Source organism: Scyliorhinus canicula, chromosome 5 (assembly GCF_902713615.1).
Source record: "Scyliorhinus canicula chromosome 5, sScyCan1.1, whole genome shotgun sequence".
NCBI classification, from domain to species: Eukaryota; Metazoa; Chordata; class Chondrichthyes; order Carcharhiniformes; family Scyliorhinidae; genus Scyliorhinus; species Scyliorhinus canicula.
In genome coordinates, this window is record NC_052150.1 from 227,211,360 (window position 1) to 227,228,260 (window position 16,901).

The following is a 16,901-nucleotide window of genomic DNA, read 5'->3' on the forward strand; positions in this document are numbered from 1 at the left end:
CACTACTCTCCGATCTGTAGGAACCATTCCAGAGTCCAAAGAATTTTGGAAAATGACCACCATTTCTATTTCTAGGGCCACTTCCTTTAGTACTCTGGGATGAAGATTATCAGGCCCTTGACCGCCTTCAATACTGTTAATTTCCCCAAAACCATTTCTTTACTAATACTAATTTCCTTCAGCTCCTCACTAAAACTTGTGTTTCTCAGAACTTCCGGTACATTATTCATGTCTCCCTTTGTGAAGACAGTAGCAAAGTACAAATTTAGTTCCTCAGCTATTTCTTTGTTCCCTGTTATGAATTCCCCGTTTCTGACTGTTAGGGGCCTGCATTAGTTTTTGTCAATCTTTTTCTCTTTACATACCTATAGAAACTTTTAGTCCGTTTTTATGTTCCCCGCTAGTTTACTTTCAAATTGTATTTTCCCTTCTCAATCAATCCCTTGGTCTGCCTTTGCTGAATTTGAAACTGTTCCCAATCCTCAGGCCTATTGCTTTTTCTTGCTAATTTGTATGCCCCTTCTTTGAATCTAATACTATCTCTAATTTCCCTTGTAAGCCACGTTTTGGCTACAGTTCTTTCTACTTTTGCGCCAAATAGGAATAAACAACTTTTGAAGTTCACCTGTTCATTCCTTGAATGCCTGTCCACTGTCCTTCCTTTCAGTAATGTATCACAGGCCATCATAGCCAGCTCATGCCTCACACCATCGTAGTTGCCTTTATTGGGATCCAGGACCTTAGTCTCAGAATCAACAACCTCACTATTCACCTTGCTAAAGAATTCTGTCATATTATGGTCACTCATCCCCAAGGGTTCTCTCACAACTAAATTGCTATCTAATCCTTTCTCATTGCACAACACTCAGTCCAAGATGGCCTGTTCTCTATTGGGTTCCTCAACATACTGGTCCAGAAAACCATCCTGTATACGCTCCAGAAATCCCTCCTCTACTGTACTGTGACTAATTTGAGTCACCCAATCTATATGCAGATTAAAGTCACCCCGAATCACAGTTGTTCCTTATCACGTGCATCTGATTTCCTGTCCAATGCTAATCCCAACATTACCACTGCAGTTTGGTGGTCTGTAGACCACTCCATGAATGTTTTTTGCCCCTTGATGTTTCTTAACTCCACCCAGACAGATTCCACAGCTTCTGCACTAATATCGTTCTTCAATATTGTATCAATATCTTCTTTAATCTACAATGCAACTCCACCACCTTTTCCTTTCTTTCAAAAAAAATAAATTTAGAGTACTGAGGCACCCTTAATTACGACGCGAGAGCGAGGTCGGTAATCAAAAGGCTTTAATCTACAGAGAACTGAACAGCATCCGAGAGAAGTGTGCTCACCACATGGAGCCTTATCCTATATACCGTTTCCTGGGGGCGTAGCCAGAGGCGGAGTCCTCCAGGGTTCCAAGCCTCTTAAAGGGGCAAGGTATTAAAGGTCAGGTACCGTTTACGGCAGTTATTAATACCGTTCATCACAAGTACCCAATTCAGTTTTTCCAATTAAGGGGCAATTTAGCATGGCAAATCCACCTAGCCTGCAGATCTTTGGATTGTGGGGGCGAAACCCACACAAACACGGGGAGAGGGGCTGGTTTAGCTCACTCAGCTAAATCGCTGGCTTTTAAAGCAGACCAAGCAGGCCAGCAGCATGGTTCGATTCCCGTACCAGCCTCCCCGGACAGGCGCCGGAATGTGGCGACTAGGGGCTTTTCACAGTAACTTCATTGAAGCCTACTCGTGACAATAAGCGATTTTCATTTCATGTGCAAGCTCCACACAGACAGCGACCCAGAGCCGGGATCGAACATGGGACCTTGGCGCCGTGAGGCAGCAAGGCTAACCCACTGCGCCACCGTGCTGCCTAACTTTTTCCTTTCTGTCAGTCCTTCCGAAAAACTGAATAGTCCTCAATGTTTAGTTCTCATCGTTGGTCACCTTGGAGTCATGTCTCTGTAATTCCAACTATATCATATCCCTTTACATCTATCTGCACAACTAATTCATCCATTTTATTTTGAATGCTCCATGCGTTCAGGTACAAAACCTCAAGGCTAGTCCTTTTTTCTCATTCTTGATTCCCCCTGCTCTGAATCCTCACATAGTTTAAACCCTCCCGAACCACTCTAGCAAGCACCCTCCCCAAGGACATCAGTCCCGGTCCTGCTCATGTGTGACCCATCCCGTTTGTACTGGTCCCACCTCCCCCAACACCTGTCCAGTCTCCCATTTCTCAAGTTATTCCAGTTCATTAATTTCTCAGAGTGGTTACATAAATTGTTCTGGTTGTGATGCCACAATTAAAATCAGTAGGTCCTCGTATACTCTCCAGTGTTTGTTGTGCTATCTGCTACAATAATTGTTTTCAGTAAGTGAGTAGGCCTGTCACACTGCTGCAGTACATGCTGCAGAATATGCGGGAAAAGCCTGAGGAAAGTCTCAAACATTATTTCACTGAAGGTTTCTGGTCATTCTGGGGCCTTCAGTGACAAGAGTTTGGGGCTAACATGGAAGGGGGAGGACACTGCTCCACGCACCCGTAACTTAGTGATCTTGCTACTGTGGCTCCAGACACTATGCCAACCTCCCTCCTGGCAGGTACCTGAGGCGGGATTCTCCCATACCCTGTGGGGGGGGGGGGGGGGGGGTCCCGGTGGAATCCTCCGCACCTTTAGGGGCTAGGCCCGCCCTGGAGTGGTTAGCGCACCGCTGGCTGGCATGGAAGGCCTTTGGCACCACGCCAGCCAGGGACGAAGGGACTCCGCCGGCCGCGCGGGTCTGCGCGGGAGCGTCAGCGGCTGCTGACGTCATCCCCGCGCATGCGCAGGGGTGGGGTTCACCTATGTGTCGGCCATGGCGGAGGCTGACACGGCCGGCGCGTAGGAAAAGAGTGCCAACACGGCATAGGCACGCCCGTGGATTGGTGAGCCCCGATTGCGGGCCAGGCCACCGTGGGGGCACCCCCCGGGGCTAGATCGCCCCCCCCCCCAGGACCCCGAAGCCCGTCCACGCCGCCAGGTCCCGCCGGTTAGGGACCTAGTCCAATTTACGCCGGCGGGACCTGCATAGAACGAGCGGGACTTCGGCCCATCGCGGATCGGAGAATTGCCGGGGGGGGGGGCCGCCGACTGGTGCAGCACGATTCCCACCCCCGCCGAATCTCCAGTGCCGGGGAATTCGGCAGCCGGCGGGGGCGGGATTCACGCCGACCCCCGGCGATTCTCCAACCCAGCGGGGGTTCGGAGAAAATCCCACCCCTGGTGTCAGTGGAAGGAGCGGCAGTCAGGTAACATGTTGGGCCTCACCTGTCCATGTAAGTGGCCTACCACTTGGAATGTGAAGAGGAATTGGTGGGGCCGTGTGATTTTTGTTCTCATTTCTACCAACATCCAACCTGTTTTCAAACAAAAATTTGGGGGAGGAGGCGGAATCTGCAAGTTGGGTTTAACTCATTCTGAGGCATGAATGACCTGACGTGAAATTAAGCTACTCAGGCTGCACGGGGTAATCTGTAGTGTATGCTGAATTACCAGACAGCGACTGGGTGAATATTTTAGATGTACATCCTTAATTACACATCTGTATTCACATTCAAACACAAGCGGCAATAATCAAATAAAATGTTAGCAAGTAAAGATATATTTACCATATCTCCAAGAGCAACATATAGGAAGAGCCCTGTTGCGACAGTGAATATCCATTGCTGTACTGCCTCATTTGTCGCAACTGCCAATGATATGTAGAGTCCAATAAAGGCAGTCAAGGCACTGCCAAAGTTCAACAGAACAGCTTTCTTCATAGAAAGACCAGAGTGCAACAAAACTGCAAAATCACCTAAAGTGCAAGGGTGGACAAACTCATTATTGTTGTCAAGGGAAACCATGAAAGTATGCCTGTCCTACCCAGAAATTCAAACTAAATCGTACCATTCTACACAGGTCCAGGAGCTGATTTTTAGTTTGGTGCACTGTGGTGCAGCAGTGAGTGATGTGGCATCCTGTATTTATGTATACATGGGCATAATAATATAGTTCTAAACTCTTTGAATAATATAACAACATAACATTAATAAGCAAGCAGGACCTTGGTGGCATCCCACTTTCAGCAACATTATTGTTGGGCATTGTCACAGCTGGTTGGAATGACAGCATCCACTTCTCCCCAAATGAGACTCAAATCTATCTTAATGGGAAGAGTTGAGTGGAATAAAAATTAGTCCCTTTGGTTAAGAAAAACATGGAGGTTCTTTCTGCAGCCCACAATCATACAGATCACGGGGCTGAATGCTTTTAATCGAAGAAAAGTCCATGACAGAGGAGCTGATAAAGAAAGGGAGAAAATAATCAGTTGAGGAGAACCTTTGGAATAGGTCACGATCAAGGTTTTGGAAACAGGAGACATCCGTAATGTGTAACGGAGGGGCAAAAATACCCTGTACTCTCTCCGAGGCAACAGTACGCTGTTACAGTTGTCTAGGACTTTGGTTAGGTCACATTTGGAATACTGCGTGCAGTTCTGGTCGCCACATTACCAGAAGGATGTGGATGCTTTAGAGATGGTGCAGAGGAGGTTCACCAGGATGTTGCCTGGTATGGAGGGTGCTAGCTATGAAGAAAGGTTGAGTAGATTAGGATTGTTTTCGTTGGAAAGACGGAGATTGGGGGGGACCTGACTGAGGTCTACAAAATTATGAGAGGTATGGACATGGTGGATAGCAACAAGCTTTTTCCAAGAGTGGGGATGTCAATTACAAGGGGTCACGATTTCAAGGTGAGATGGGGAAAGTTTAAGGGAGATGTGCATCGAAAGTTTTTTACGCAGAGGGTGGTGGGTGCCTGGAACGCTTTACCAGCGGAGGTGGTAGAAGCAGGCACGATAGCATCTTTTAAGATGCATCTGGACAGATATATGGATGGGCGGGGATCAGAGGGAAGTAGATCCTTGGAAAATAGGCAACAGGTTTAGATAAAGGATCTGGATCAGCGCAGGCTGGGAGGGCCGAAGGGCCTGTTCCTGTGCTGTAATTTTCTTTGTTCTTTGTTACCCATTGCACTGAATATATTCAAGAGGCGGCTGGATATAGCACTTGGGGAGAATGGAATGAAAGGCTATGGGGAGAAATTTAGGCTATTGAGTTGGATGATCAGCCATGATCGTGATGAATGGCGGAGCAGGCTCAAAGGGCCAAAAGGCCTCCTTCTGCTCCTGTCTTCTATGTATCTATGTATCATAGTTGTGCTGACGTGTGTGTGTGAGTGGGACTGAAGCAATACCAGATGCTTTGAAAGAGAACAGAGGCAAAAATCGGAGGGTTCACTCACACACTCATTAGTGGTCAGTGTAGAGATGAAATGGCTAGCGATTTCACTGCAAATTCAAGAATGGGACTAGTGGGATAGATCTTAAAGGAGTCAATGGAGTTAAATCAGGACAATTGAATGATTCTGAGGAGCGTTGTTTTAATACCTATTACCACCCCCAATTATATCTGATAAGAGGTTGACCCCCGTGAAATAGTCTGCTGTGTTTTAGCTTTCTGTTTATTTCTATGTAGTAATAAAATTGTTGTTTCTAGTGAAGCAATAAAGAGCTACTTGATGCTCCCCACGTATCTATTTAATAGAATTTACAGTGCAGAAGGAGGCCATCGAGTCTGCACCAGCCCTTGGAAAGAGCACCTTACCCAAGCCCACACCTCCACCCTATCCCAGTAACCCCACCCAAACTTTTTGGACACTAAGGGCAATTTAGCACGGTCAATCCACCTAACCTGCACGTCTTTGGACTGTGGGAGGAAACCGGAGCACAAGGAGGAAACCCACGCAGACACGGGAAGAACGTGCAGACTCCGCACAGACAGTGACCCAGCGGGGAATCGAACCTGGGACCCTGAAGCTGTGAAGCAACTGTGCTAACCACTGTGCTACCATGCTGCCCAATTTCCATTTCTTATTTAAGCATCATGGGGAACAAAAACAGAAAATACTGGCCAATCTCAGCAGGCCTGACAGCGTCTGTGGAGAGAAAAGGGAGCTAACGTTTTGAGTCTGGATGACTCTTTGTCAAAGCTGACATCCAGACTCGAAACGTTAACTCCCTTCTCTCTCCACAGACGTTGTCAGACCCGCTAGATGTCCAGTATTTTCAGATTCAGATTCCAGCATCCGCAGTAATTGGCTTTTATCTAGAAACATGGGGACCTTGATTTAACAATCGGACGCCGCAATGGCGGAGTTTCTGGATAGGTAAACCTAATGGATAGTTTTTTAAAGAGTGTTAATAAAACCATACCCATTTCATGAGGAAGTTCATGGCACAAGACCGCAAGTGTTGTGGCAAGTCCTGCCTTCCACGAGACAGAGAAAGCTGCACCGAGAGCCAGCCCATCAGCAAAGTTATGGATACCATCGCCAATCACTATCATATATGGAAGCACCCTTAAGCCTGTGGGAAAAGGAAGCATTCTTTCTTTCAGTAACAGGTTATTCCAACAGCTGGGAGATTGTCGCTGGGATTCCCCTCTAACTGGGAAAATTGTGGAATAAAAATTCCAAACCCAACAGACATGTTTTGAATCATAAAATACAAAAATCAAGCTACCAGCCAAGAGCACAGGGCTGGGCAACAAGGGGCAAATTCAGACATTTAGTAGAAGACAGTGGTTCATCAAAAGGATTTGGACATTGACTGGATGCTATCAAAGGACAATGGCACCAGACAATTAAGGAATTGTAATACAATGAAGCCCATAGTACTGGAAACTGGCCATTGTGGTCTATGACTGGTTCCTCATGAGGAGAGGAATGGATCATTCAAGCCTTCATCAACCTCGGAGCCAAGTTCTGTTGCCTCAAAAGAGCAGAGAATTCATTAAACAATGTGAGAGCTGATCATATCCACCTGGGCTATTTTTCCATGGATTAATTTATTATTTCACCCAGCATAAGCTGATTATATTCGACTGATCCATGTGTGGAACAAACTAAGAGATGTTAACGGCCAGATATTGGAACAGAGTGAAGAACAGGAAGATGTGTCTGAGTTGAATCATCATAAAAAGAAGCGCTTATCAGAGTATGGTTATTACAGTCAGACGCAGAGTCAGGACTGGTCATCCTGATTCAGGACCTACAATCAACACTGGACAGATAGACCAGCCGTATTGGGAATTATATGTGCTTCAGACAAACCGTAGTGATACTGGTCTGAAGGTTTTGTAAGATTTTAGGACAAAGGCACGTATTTGTCTGCATTTTGTCAGACTTAAACAAATCATAGTGACTTCATTTTGGCTAAAGGGGGACTGCAATCAACTGGCAGAAGGTGCTAATTTCAGCTAGCCACAGAGGGATTTGAATGGGGTGTTTGCGTCAGTTCGGGCAACTTTTTTAGAAAGTTTGTCTATTTTTTGTGAGCTCGTAGTCTGCCAGTCAAACCATGGGGTGTTTTGTACTGGGGATGGATTGTTTATTTTTTCTGGCTATTGTAACCAATCGCAGAGGTATCTGTACTAGAGATATCAGTGGCTGCAATACAGCAGCAAATTTATAGTTGAATCAATCCCTGTGTCTGTATTTTTTATTCTTTATAAATCCTAAAGTCTAAGAATTGTTTATAAGGGGTGGAACAGAAACCTCCTACAAAGGTCCAATAAACATTTAAGGGATTTGTAGGATTTAAAGGTGAGTAGATGAAGGTTTGCTCAGTATCATTGTGTTCTTCGCACAGATTAGTAAATTTGGTAAATAATGCAAAGCAGCTTAGGTTATAAAAAGTTTCACATAGCTGACCAAACATGTCCATTCTCCATGCGTACTCTGTCTGTACAAATTGAACCAAACAGCATGCTTCTGTGATGTAACCTCACTGTGCTACCGTGCCACCTCATAATCCTATATAATTCTATAATGCCGCCTGAGATTAAAATCGTTCCGACATTTCAAGCGAGAGATGTCTTCTTTATGTACTCATTTTTACGGGATGTGGGCTTCGCTGGCCAGGCCAGCATTTGTTGCCCATCCCAGTTGCCCTTGAGGCAGTGAGCAACCTTCTGAAACTGATTAAAACCTGAATTTCCTCTGATGTTATTCCTCTGTCTCACCATAACTTTATGCACATTCTGGTGCAAATTCGGCAAAGTTACGGTGACGCCGTGGCAGGAAAACCGAGTTAATTCAAATTCGAGATGTTGCCCATCTGACCACATTGAGATTTTTCTATTCTTTATGCCATTTAAGAAATCTAACCTTTTTTGGGATGTTGACCGGAATCAGCTTCCAGGGACGATTCAGAGACAGTCTAAACATGGAAACAATAACATAGATGAACATAGAACATACAGTGCGGAAGGAGGCCATTCGGCCCATCAAGTCTGCACCGACCCACTTAAGCCCCCACTTCCACCCTATCCCCGTAACCCAATAACCCCTCCTAATCTTTTTGGCCACTAAGGACAATTTATCATGGCCAATCCACCTAACAGCACGCCTTTGGACTGTGGGAGGAAACCGGAGCACCCGGAGTAAACCCATGCAGACACGGGGAAAACGTGCGGACTCCGCACAGACAGTGACCCAGTGGGGAATCGAACCTGGGACCCTGGTGCTGTGAAGCCACAGTGCTATCCACTTGTGCTACTGTGCTGTCCAAACGGTAATATTAACGAGGGGTTAATATCTAATTGGAGTACAAGAAAAAAGAGAAAATCAAAGAAACATGAAAAATAAGAAAGGGAAGAATAGAGAGAAAAACAGACTGGAGAGAAGTATCTTCATGATGGAAGAGTTCCAATGGGATCCAATTTCACCTGTCCCTTCTTATCTGACACATAACACAATGCATCCTTCCGGGTTGGGATCTGTTAGCTCAGCATGGCTCGACTCTGGAAGCTAGTACAAGGGTGAAGATCTTTAGCGAGGACACTGCTGCAACACCAGCAGAGCCTGAAACCAAGTCCTTCGGCATTTACTAGGAGGAAAGAAGACACCATCTAGGTTCTTTCCCTCCTTCGGTAAACAAGGAACCTACTACCTCCTAAATTTTGACCTGAGCGTTAACAATAATTGAGCCGTAAAGAAGGAAAATTCATATAACCCCTGCGTCTCCCATCCCCCCAACCACCAGCACCATTTGAATGCAGTCGGCAGGAAAATAACAGCCAGCAGCAGTCCTGAAAGGGATATGCAAGAGCGAAGGCCTCACCACCCAAATTTTGCCACATTCCCACCAAGATGTATGAATAAAGGGGAACAGTAGATGTATGCACCTGGATCCAAAAGGCCTTCAATAATATTTCCAAAGATGTGCAGGTTAGGTGGATTGTCCATGATAAATTGCCCCTTAGTGTCCAAAGTAAATGTGTAGGTTAAGTTAAGCGGTGATTGGGATAGGGTGCAGGAGTGACGCCAAGGTGTGGCGATCCGGGTAGATCCCGGAAGAGGGATCTACCATCCGTGCCGCACTGCCTTGCAGGTGCTATATGGTTGGTAGATTTCGCCCAGAGAGACAGGATAAATGGTCATTTTCAGGTTGTAAAACTGTAGCCATTTGGACAGGGGATCGACTGTTTTCAATCTATATTGATGGTCTTGGGGGAAGGGACAGGGAGACTTATAGCCATTTTTGCTGACAATACAAAGACAGGTGGGAAAACAAATTGTGAGGAGGGCAAAAAGATTCTGCAAAGGGATCAAAATAAATGAAGTTAGAGGGAAAAAAATCTGGCAGATGGAGTATACAGTCAGAAAATGTGAAGTTATCCACTTTGGTAGGAAGAATAGAAAAGCAAAATATTCCAGAAAAATACAGGATGCTGTGTACAGAGGGATCCGGCATTCTTTATATGTGAGATATAATAGGTTAGCATGCAGGGTCAGCAATAATTAGGAAGGTAAGATTAATGTTTATTGCAAGGGGGGTGGAATATAAAAGCTGAGAATATTGTTCCAAACGCACAGGGAGTTGGTGAGACCGCACAGTCTATGGATTTGGTCCCCTGAAGGAGGGATATAGTAGCATTTAAGGCAGTTCAAAGGAGGTTCACTAGGTTGATTCATGGGAGAAAGTGATTGTCTTATAAAGACAGGTTGGGCCTATACTCGCTGGAGCATATCGGATCATAAGGGGCGGGATTCTCCCACCTGAAGGCAGAGTGTTCACGCCGTCGTAAAAACCGGAGAGTTTAACAACAGTGTAATCGGAACGCTATGTGTAGCGATCCTCTGCTGTACAGGGTGCCAATATGGCACTGGAGCGACCCACGCAGCTCCAGCTGCCGGTACCGGCGTCAAATGGGCGCCACAGGTCTGCGCATGCGTGCTGCGACTGGTGCGAATGCGCACTGCGACCTGCGCGAACGTGCAGTAGCTCCCTTCTCTGCACCGGCCGCGACCCAACATGGCGTAGAGCTACAGGGGCCAGCACGGAGCAAAAGATGCCCCTCCACGAGAGGCCAGCCCACCAATCGGTAGGCTCCGATCACGGGCCAGGCCACGATGGAGGCCCCCTCCCAGGGTTGCCCCCCCCCACAAACCAGGCCGCCCCAAACAGGATGGATGCCGAGGTCCCGCCGGGTAAGACCAGATGGCGCCGGCGGGGAGGGCTTCCTGGGCGGCCACTCAGCCCATCCCGGGCGGAGAATCGCCGGGGGGGGAGCCGCGTAGAGCGGCCAGCGCCAATGACTGACGTCGGGGAGGCATCGCGCGAATCGCACCTGGCCCGGCGATTCTCCGACCCGGCGTGGGCTGAGAGAATCCGCCTAAGATTCTGAGAGAGCTTGGCTGGGTGGAGGCTGAGAAGCTGTTTCCCCTTGTGGGGGAATCTAGAACTGCGAGCACAGTTTATCTCTCATTTCAGACAGAGATGAGGAGGAATTTCTTCTCTCAAGGGTCATTAAAGCTTGGACTTTCCTCGTCTAGAGATCAGTGGAGACTGAGTCATTGAATATATCCTTGGCTGAGTTAGATAGATGTTTGGATCTACAAGGGAGTCAGAGGTTATGCGAAGCGGTGGGGTTAGGTCGGTGGGTAGTGGGATCGAGGCCATGGTCAGATCAGTAATTATCTTATTGAATGATGTGGTAGGCTCGAGGAATAGAATGGTCTATCCCTGCCCCTATTATTGTGTTCATTATCTCGTCTGATTCAAGGAGGACAAATTATTCCAAACAAATGAGGGGAACGAAAACAATGGGAAGATAGAAAATTACTGGCGAGTGTTTCAGTCCCTTCCACAATACTTACCAGTTCCACTTGGGATATTGTCTGCTTTTTCTTCTGTTTGCTCTTTTGCCCTTCTTTAAATGCCTGAAGAGCCAGCACATGGTCACAGTGATGGTCATCGTGTTCATCCTACAACCAGATACACACCATGAAAACCAGCATCTAGAATTCAACACAGCAGACACTGAGGATTACTGCCACTAATTTCCCCATTACTACTGGACCATTTATAGCATTGCCTTCTTCCAGCTACAGTCAGCTAGTTTTTAAACCCCAAGCTAGTTCCAGTGAATAACTACTTGCTGATGTAACTCGTCCTCTCCTGTTTTCAGCTGGGTTGGGACCACACTTGGCAAGTCTTCGCCATTCAGTTAGTTTTCTCAGTAAATAAAATACAAAGCACTATTCAATTAACTCTTCAAGATTAGTTTTCAATATATCTGTGCTTGCAGAGAAGTTTTCATCTTATGACAGAAGGAACAGGTATCTAGAGGCTCATCAACCAGGGATATTTCCTCAGGATGCCTTGTGTGAAGACTTAGTACTTAATTAGCAATCTGGGTCAAATCTTGGTAGAGTTCTGCAGATCTTCACCGTATATTAGTTCCATGAGCAGTGGGCGGGCCGCTGGTTAGCACTGCTGCCTCTAAGCGCCAGGGTTCAATTCCGGCCTTGGGTGACTGTGTGGAGTGAGCACATTCTTCCTGTGCCTTCATGTGTTTTCTCCGGGTACCCCAGTTTTTTTCCCACAGTCCAAAGATGTGCAGGTTATGTGGATTGCCCATGATAAATTGCCCCTTCGTGTCCAAAGTAAACGTGTAGGTTAAGTTAAGCGGTTTATTGGGATAGGGCGGAGGAGTGAGCTTAGGTGGAGTATTCTTTCAGAGAGTCGATGCAGACTCGATGGGCTGAATGGCCTCCTTTCTACACTGTAGGGATTCTATGATTGAGAGTTGGGTTTGCTGTGTGGAAACAGTAGCATAGTGGAACTGTTACTGGAGCAATGTATAAGTAATCCACAGGCCCAAAAGAATATTCTGGAGATGTGAGTGCAGATGGGGGAATTTAGATTTAATTAATTAATGAGTCTGGAATTGATCATTAATTATGACAATGAAACTTAATGGATTGTTGTTCAAAACCCATCTGATTCACTAAACTCCTTCTTGGAAGAGAATCTGCTGACCTGACCTGTCTGGCCTAAATACGAGTCTTGATGGTCTTTGAAATGATCTATCAAACTGCAACAGAAAGTTAAGGGGCTGGCTTCTCCGCTGGCTGGATTCTCCATTCAGAATCGGCAGCACACCCGAGGCCAGGATGGTGAGGGGCTGCCCACAGTGGGAAACCCCATTGGCCAGCTGGCGGGACGGAGAATGCCGCTGCTGGCGGGGGGGAGGGGGCGCCCCAGAAAGCTTCTATTATAAATATGTTCATTGCCGGTTTGATTGACATATTTATGTAAGAAGACCAGGGCCAGAATTCTCCAGCAGTTATGATTCACTTTTCCCACCGGCAGTATACCCCCGCCCATGGGTTTCCCGACATCGTGGGGCGGCTTCAATGGGAAATCCCATTGTCAAGCAGCAGGAGTACAGAATCCTGCTATCCCAATAACCGGCCATCCCGCTATCCCAATAACCGGCATGCCGCCAAGAAACATGCGGCTGGGGGACAGGAGAATCCAGTCCCAATTTTCTTTTTTTTCTTTTTATTTAAATTTAATTCTCCTTTTTCACATTTTCTCCCAAATTTACACCCACCAACAATAAACAATAATCAGTAACAAATATGTCAATCCCCATATCAATAACAACGATGCCATCCTCCCACCAAACCCCAAACAGTAGCCCGCATGTTCACATGAACAAATAACAAAAAGGAATCAGGAATCACCCATAGTCACCATCAACACACACCGCCCCTCCTCCCTTCCCGCCCAACCCCCCCCCCGCCCCCCCCAACTAATGTTCATTGTTATCCAGTTCTTGAAAGTGCATAATGAATAATGCCCATGAATTATAGAACCCCTCTATCCTTCTCAAACTTAACCTTCTCAAGAGTCAAGAATTCCAACAGGTACCCCCGCTACACCAGGGCACAGGATGGAGAGGTTGCTCTCCAACCTATCAGGATCCACCTTTGGACGATCAACGAGGCGAAGGCTACACCACCTGCCTCTGCACCCGTTTCCAACCCTGACTGGTCCGACACCCCGAATATGGCCTCCCGGAGGCCCGGGTCCAGTTTCACGTGCACCACTTTAGAAATTACCCTAAAAACTTCCTTCCAGTAATCCTCTAGCTTTGGACAGGACCAAAACATATGAACGTGATTAGCTCACCCACCCCGCCGCAACGTTCACACACATCTTCTACTCCTTCAAAGAATCGGCTCATCCTCGCCGTTGTGAGGTGTGCTCTGTATACCACCTTCAGCTGTATCAGCCCCAACCTCGCGCACGAGGTGGAGGTATTCACTCTCCGGGGCACCTCACACCAGAACCCCTCCTCCATATCCTCGCCCAACTCTTCCTCCCTGATGAGCCATCAATTGCACGAGAGACAAGTTGCTTTACAAAAGTTAGGCTTTAATAAGCTAGAACTTAGCCCTGCAGTTGTCTACAATAAAATGGACGACCGCCGGGCGCTTCGACTATTTATACTTCGGTAAGGAGGCGTGGTTAACTCAGCCTCTCAACCAATCGGAGAGCAGTCACTTGACTGGTCTCAACCAATCGGTCGGGAGGCACATGACCGACCAGGGCCAATGGTAAGCCGGTGTTCTGCACCAATGGCAGACAGCTATGCAAATCATATCACCACACTCCCACTTTGCTTTGATGCCTTCCAGTGGTGCCTTCTCCTCTTCCAAAATCCCAATTTTCTTTTTAAACCACTTCCGATGATAGAGCAACCTGCTAGACCGCTGCAGCGAGCAGTGGAGAGCCACCGCCATTGGTGTGGGATTGAGGTCACATCTCGACCAGACCAGGGAATGAAGGAAAGTTTCAGTTGCTAATGGACATTAGTGGATATTTTACAAAATGCAAATAGCTTCATAATCATAATACTGACATTTTAGTTTGAGATGGTAGGTTTTGAACTTGTATTCTTTTTTAATCCAGGCCTCTGGATTATTAGTCTAGCACCACAATCACTGCACTACTGGAAGGATCTACACCACTAACATGGAGCTGGATTTAACCTTCCTCTATCTAAAGGCAGTGGGGGTGGGGATCATGGAATGAGCAATGAAATGAAATGAAAATGAAAATCGCTTATTGTCACGAGTAGGCTTCAATGAAGTTACTGTGAAAAGCTCCTAGTCGCCACATTCCGGCGCCTGTCCGGGGAGGCTGGTACGGGAATCGAACCGTGCTGCTGGCCTGCTTGGTCTGCTTTAAAAGTCAGCGATTTAGCCCAGTGAGCTAAACCAGTGGGCACTGTTCCCACTGTCTACCCACCCGCCATTTCCCCCACCACAATGTTACCAGCCCATTACCATTGAGCCCCTTAAGTGGCCAATTACTACCTGTTTAAGAGCCTTTTTCTGATGCCTCTGGGATTTAAACAGTTCTGGAAGAGGCCCATGCCAAGGGTCCAGCCCCCAACTTTCCCTGTGGAGGCTGGTGGTGGGCTAGGTGGGGTTCCTTCTTATCTGAGTCCATGAGTTCCATCGAGGGGTTCTCCAAGATCTAACTAACCTCTTGCAGGTTCCCCTTCCCACCTGACAAATTACCCTGGCATGCATCCTCCTCAACCCCTTCACTGAGGCCTGCCAACCTGGCCTCGCCGAGGCCCCCAGACTTACCTACAGCCATGGCTCCAGGCCCAGCACCCACTTCCTGTAAACATCAGTGTAGTACTGGCAGTGGCCACCACTTCTGGTGGTGCTGTTGCTACCGGAGAGATGCTGACCACTATTTAAAGCAGGACTTCCTGTTGCTGGGGTGGGGGGGGGGGGATGTGAGTCAGTTAAAGGCCAATTGGCCATTGTCTGTGGGATGGACATTGGGAACATGGGTTTCCACCCCCCCCCCCCACACCCTAACTTATCTTTTAGTCAGGTGGACAGGGACCATGGCATGCCATAAAATTCCCTGCATGGCGATTAACAAGATCAAAATTTATAAGAATAAGCACATATAGAGATAACCTTCGCCCTCAGTGTTGTATAAATGAATTCTGATAGTGAGCAGGAACTTGAAGGTTTGAGTTAATTAATCTTGGTGGGTCATGGAAAATTGAACAGGTTTTTCTTTGATCATTTACATGTCGTTAATTATCCCGCACGGTGATTCAAAAAGCTGCAATTGCTGACTCTGCCAATTGTTGACGAGAGCAGGACTGAGTAATGATTGGGGCCTAGACTTGTACAACAATGTCTTTTAAAAAGATAAATACTTACATCCTCGTCTTTCAGTAATATGATGAATATTTTCTCCAAGATGAAGAAAGCATAGATGCCTCCAAGAACAGCCACTAGCTTCCAAATGTGAGGGGATGTCACGTGATCGTCATGACCACCTGCGTGACCGTGTAAGCCAAGAAACTGCAACAAAGGAGATTTTTCTTTAGATATGACATAGAATTAGATTCCAAGGCACAGAAACAGAGCATTCAGCCCAACAGGCGTTTAAAGCAAGCTAGTCTCCCCCCCCCCCCCCCCCCCCCCCCCCACCCTCTTTATTGAATCCTCTCAGTATAACCAGGCAGTCCTGTGGTGCAGTGGGTAGCATCCTTGCCTCTGACCCAAAAGCTCTGGTTTCCAGTTGCACCCCCGGTCATGCTGAGCAAAGAAGGTCTGTTTATAATAAAAGTAATAATTTTTATTAGTGTTGCCAGTAGACTTACATTAACACTGCAATGAAGTTACTGTGAAAATCCCCTAGTTGCCAAAATCCGGCGCCTGTTCGGGTACACAGAGGGGGTATTCAGAACCAAACGGGTTGAATATCAACCTGCAAAACCTACCAACATATGCCAATGGCAGGCGGTAAGAGCAAGAAAGATTCCTGGTCAGCCCTGTTGTGGAAAGAATATTGGAGCCATTGCTCACTTTTGTTAGAATTCCAGTTCATGTTATAACTGGACGGGACGATTCCAGAATGGAATCCTTGCTCAAAATACCATCACTTTTATTTTTTAATCAAACTTGGAGGAACAGAGTCAAAGGATCGCTAATTATTGTTAATTAAACATTAAAACATGGATTATAATACAATACCCCTTTACTATCCACCCCCCCCCCCCCCCCCCCCTGCCCTTAGCTTAACAATTAGTCACAGGTTTTAAGATTAACATGGATGATAAAGTATGTTTGAAGCTACAATAGCCTCATTGATACACAAAGTCTCTTTGACCGCACACAAAATGCCTGTGGTCAAATACACTCTCCACTCTGAAACCCCAAGTGAACGTCTGTGGATGTCTCTTCAGAATCCCCCCAGATGATTGTCATGTAAGAGTTTCCAAACTCACGCATTACAATCGTCTCTCATAACCATGCTTTCTATTAATGGTTTTCATTCCAAAATCCAGTCCACCATTTCCAAATGACTCTTGTGAACACAGCTTACACTTCACTTTTACCAATGAATCTAGGCGAAGAGTTTACACCCTGCAGGATTTCTTTGTCTTGACTGCTTTTGTACACGCGAGGT

General features: G+C 46.7%; 1 protein-coding gene across 3 annotated transcripts in view; it reads right to left on the bottom strand.

Annotated features, from left to right (window-relative positions):
* Nucleotides 1-16,901, bottom strand: part of slc39a4 (solute carrier family 39 member 4) — a 53,533-nt gene that overhangs the window by 7,542 nt on the left and 29,090 nt on the right. For 2 of the 3 annotated variants that reach the window (XM_038798672.1, XM_038798671.1), the window contains exons 7-11: nucleotides 15,647-15,790; nucleotides 11,258-11,365; nucleotides 8,264-8,315; nucleotides 6,309-6,461; nucleotides 3,664-3,851 (exon numbers count right to left, since the gene is read on the bottom strand). In XM_038798672.1, the coding sequence (XP_038654600.1) occupies nucleotides 3,664-3,851; nucleotides 6,309-6,461; nucleotides 8,264-8,315; nucleotides 11,258-11,365; nucleotides 15,647-15,790 (645 nt within the window). Of the gene's footprint in view, nucleotides 1-3,663; nucleotides 3,852-6,308; nucleotides 6,464-8,263; nucleotides 8,316-11,257; nucleotides 11,366-15,646; nucleotides 15,791-16,901 lie in introns of those variants that run through there. The other variant, XM_038798673.1, reaches the window with a different exon arrangement.